This window comes from Zerene cesonia, unplaced genomic scaffold (genome assembly GCF_012273895.1).
Source record: "Zerene cesonia ecotype Mississippi unplaced genomic scaffold, Zerene_cesonia_1.1 Zces_u007, whole genome shotgun sequence".
Classification (NCBI taxonomy): domain Eukaryota; kingdom Metazoa; phylum Arthropoda; class Insecta; order Lepidoptera; family Pieridae; genus Zerene; species Zerene cesonia.
In genome coordinates, this window is record NW_024045137.1 from 621879 (window position 1) to 626300 (window position 4422).

Sequence of the window (4422 nt, forward strand, 5' to 3'; positions counted from 1 at the left end):
GCATCTCCACTGAGTGATATGGTCTATATGGCCAATTGTGAAATGGGGTAGTGGGAAAAATATCCTAATATGGTTTTTTTTGTATATGAAAAATTTAATCTAAAAAGTTGTAAACATAGAAATAACAAAAAAGGTGTGTGTGCGATTCACACACGATAGAAGTGAAACTGCAGTAAATCGACAAAAGAATGAGATGAATATATATAAAACAGTATGTATATTTCCGTCTCATTCTTTGCCGGCTTCATTCTACAAACTTTTGTATTTGCGTCTCTCACCTGTCGTTTTTTCCGTTACATCAGCTTTGAAATCACAACGATTCTAAAGAAGTATCACTTCAAAAATACAATAGTTTCCTCTGTTTAATATTGGAGTATATAAATATAACTAATGAACGTGAAATCTCGTGTCCCTTAATGGGGTATGGGATGCTTGATCACTGCATAGTATAAAACAAAGTCGCTGTCTCTGTCCCTATGTCGCTATGTGTGCTTAAATCTTTAAAACTACGCAATGGATTTTGATGCGGTGCCTTTAAAAGATAGAGTGATTCAAGAGGATGGTTTATGTGTACGATGACATCTATTAAACTACTCCGAATTTAACGCGTGCAAAGCCGCGGGAAAAAGCTAGTAAGTGCATATAAATTGTGAATTAAATCTATCTGCTTAGCGTGAGTAAAAATGAAAATAAACATACGGATGAAGCTAATAAAAGCATGTTCAAAACTACGGTCAGTTTCCCAAGTTCTAGATAGCTTATCTATCAGTTACAATTACAATAAATGTATGAAAGTGTATGGATAAAAGTGTTAAATAGCTTATCAGTGACCATAAGCGAATCGTGAAAGTGGTTCTTGAATTTATAGAATGAAATAAAACACCAATTTGTTGAGGCGGGACGCCTTTTGCGCTTTTTAACGATCTCTATCGGACAACCTATGAATCATCTAGTTTATAACGATTGTATGAAACACCAGTCATTTCTTGTCACCGGGACCTTATTTATAAGACTTCGCTGTTTCTCTGTCGGTCTGTCTCATGAACCGTGATAGTTAAACCGCTGAAATATTCAGAAGAAATGCATTTCTGTAGCCTTTATAACAACAAATAATAAAAAATAAAGGTTAAGCGACGATTGGCACGGACATATATCGGATCGGCGACGATTTTCTTTCCATTAACAACTGGAAAAATAAAACGCTTTAAGTTATTTGTACGGAACCCTTAATGTCGCTAGTCCGACTCGCACTTAACCGATTTTATACTTATAGTATTATATATTTATTTAATCTTACTCTAGTTTTTGTACCTACTTTTTAAGTTCAATGTACAGTAATACTCAAGTTATAAATATGTACCAATAAATATAGAAGTTAATCGTGCTATATGTGTGAGGGAGATGGCAAGCTACGGCTCACTAAAGTGCGAAAGAGATGTATATAATTGAAATTTTACATTCGATTGATTATTGGCACGAGTTATAGGAACACGTGTGTGAATAAAAATAAATTGATTATAAATTGAAGGTTTTTGTTTTATTCACAAAATCATGCATCCATCCATAGTATCTCTCACAACAATCATACCTAACGTCATTCCGATCTGAAGTGAAAGAGATATATACAAACACACATTCGCATTTATAATATTAATAGCTGTTGCCCGCAAGTTCGCCCGCGCGGTCTTAAAAAATCCCCTATTTGGAATTTATCAGAATTTATTCATGGCGGACGCCTACGTCATAATATCTATCTGCATGCCAAATTTCAGCCCGATCCGTCCAGTGGTTTGAGCTGTGCGTTGATAGATATCAGTCAGTCACCTTTGAGTTATATATATTCAGATTAAGTTAAGTGAACACAACTCTCTTCTTATATATCGCTGATGGCTTTCATCTACGTTTTCTTTGTTAACCCATTCAAATGATAAAACTGCATACATATGAAGTTTCTGTTTTATTTCCTTAAACTTGAATGTTAACAATGAGCAATATACACATTTATTTCAATAACACAGGTTTATATTAATTTTCAACTTAAATTTTAGATCGTATTAGATGTGTGCTATATTCAAACGCTAAGACGACACAATGACAAAGCATATCACAATTCGCGTGAACAAAAATATTAAATAAAACGGTAGGTCGTAAACAATAGGAAAGTCTTCATAATCTCCAACGTTATAGTAGAAAATAAAACAATAGTAATATTAATTTATCATTTTATTATAGAAATAAATAACATACAAATAGATTAATACTTAATGAGATTTCACATAAATTCTAACACAAAACCGGTCAAAAGGCAGTTAAAAATAAATAAAACTCATATATCTATAATTACTGTACAGTGTTCCTTATCGTACACGTTATAGAGTTGAAATTTGTACGCACGTCCTTGCGAGTGGAAAGAGAGAGACAATATACGCGAGGCCCGTGCGTGCGAGTGAGACAACAAGAAGAAGAGAATACTTAGCCTATTGTCTATTACAATGCAATTATCATTGGAACAAAATTCATATTCTGCAATAAGTAAGTCATATTACCATTGCTTAAAACGGTGAAGGAAAACATCGTGAGGAAACCGGCATGTCCAAGAATCAAAAAGTTCGACGACATGTGACATCTGCCAATCCGCACTTGGCCAGCGTGGTGGATTATGGCCTGAACCCTCATAGGAGGCCTATGTCCCAGCAGTGGGAACGTATGGGCTAATGATGATGATGATGATGATGAGCATTGTATATGAATTGCAATGTTTGATCGTAATAAGAATATACTGCGATTTTACACAACTGCCCAATAGATGTTGACAGTTGATAACAAATCGCAGCCAGTCACAAGGACCATTAACAAAGTGAGGGTAGTTGGGTCGAAAATTTAATAAACGTTTGAACATCAAGGCACAATCCGTATGGATGCGCCACGTTTCTAAGTGATTCATCATTTTATAGGATTCGATAGCTTAACAAGTTTTGACAAATTTAATTTTTAATTTTATAGCATTGAAATGTTTTATAAATGAGAAATTTCGAGAGAATAGGTGCCCCTTAGGCACATGAAACCGAAAGAGTAGAAGAAATTCTATTACTGTGGCGGGATCACGGGTGGCCGAGAGGCTAGGCGTTGCTACGGCTTGACAAAAAACGCGGGTTCGAATCCCGCCTTGTGATCAAATTTTTTCTATCTTCTTTAATATATAAAATTCTCGTGTCACAGTTTTCGTTGCCATACTCCTCCGAAACGGCTTGACCGATTCCTCTGAAATTTGGTAAGCATATTGGGTAGGTCTGAGAATCGGCCAACATCTATTTTTTATCCCGATATTCCTACGGGATACGGACTTACGCGGGTGAAACCGCGGGGCGCAGCTAGTTCTTTCTAAATTTCTCAAGTTTTGACAAGTTATGAAAAGCGACATCTGTATCTCAACTGATAATTATTCGTCCAACAGAATATTAAAAAGTATTTGATTACCAACATGTTTGTAGAAATAAAAAATCTATACTAATATTATAAAGCAAAGTTTGTTTGTTTGAACGCCCTAATCTCAGGAACTACTGGTCCGATTGGAAAAATTCTTTCCATGTTAGATGGCCCATTTGTTGAGGAAGGCTATAGACTATATACGTACCACGGGCGAAGCCGGGGCGGACCGCTAGTATAAACATAATTATTGCGTACATTTTTCGTAACACGTGCGGAATTGGGAGACATGCTTGATTAATTATTGTCAATGACCGAGTAATTAGAAAAAATATTGCTTACTTACTCTTTACTAGTTTTTGCCCGCGGCTTCGCACGCGTTGTATTCGAAGTAGTTTAATAGATGTTATCATTCATATAAACGTTCCTCTTGTGTCACTCTACCTGTTTTAAGAAAATCCCATCAAAATCCGCTGTGAAGTTTTAAAGATCTAGGCCTACATAAATAAATAGGGACGCGGGAAGCGATTTTGCTTTATACTATGTAGCTGCTTACTTACTTAATATTCACATCTAGATCGATTTTGACATAAAATCTCAGAATTCAGAATTATTGAAAGGCGTATATCCGCTTATATACATTTTGCTTGAGCGTGAGACAGACAGAATGAAGAAACTACTCAAATTGCGGGTATGTCAATATTTTCTCAAATTGAGGGTACTCCTACCAATTGAAAATCACAAAAAAATCCAATTTAGCGGTAATTCAACAGCCATTTACCCAAATTCCTCACTAAAACCATCTATATTCAGGCATTTCTCAACCCTGAACGACCCGATCCCCTCAGCTGAACCCCCCCTCAACCTCGAAGCCCTGATGATGCGCTTTCACGTGACTCTTCAGACTGGCGTTCTGTGAGAACGTCGCGTTGCACACGTGGCATTTGAACCTTCGCTCCGCGCTATGCGATCTCATATGCTCCTGCAGCGACTGCA

At 36.4% G+C, this 4422-nt stretch overlaps 1 protein-coding gene across 1 annotated transcript in view; it reads right to left on the bottom strand.

Annotated features, from left to right (window-relative positions):
- Positions 1–3381: 3381 nt before the first annotated feature.
- Positions 3382–4422, bottom strand: part of LOC119839065 (zinc finger protein draculin-like) — a 7250-nt gene continuing 6209 nt past the window's right edge. The window contains exon 6 of the mRNA XM_038365238.1: positions 3382–4422. This exon is cut by the window's right edge and continues 5 nt beyond it. Within this exon, the coding sequence (XP_038221166.1) occupies positions 4271–4422 (152 nt within the window). The 3' untranslated portion in view covers positions 3382–4270.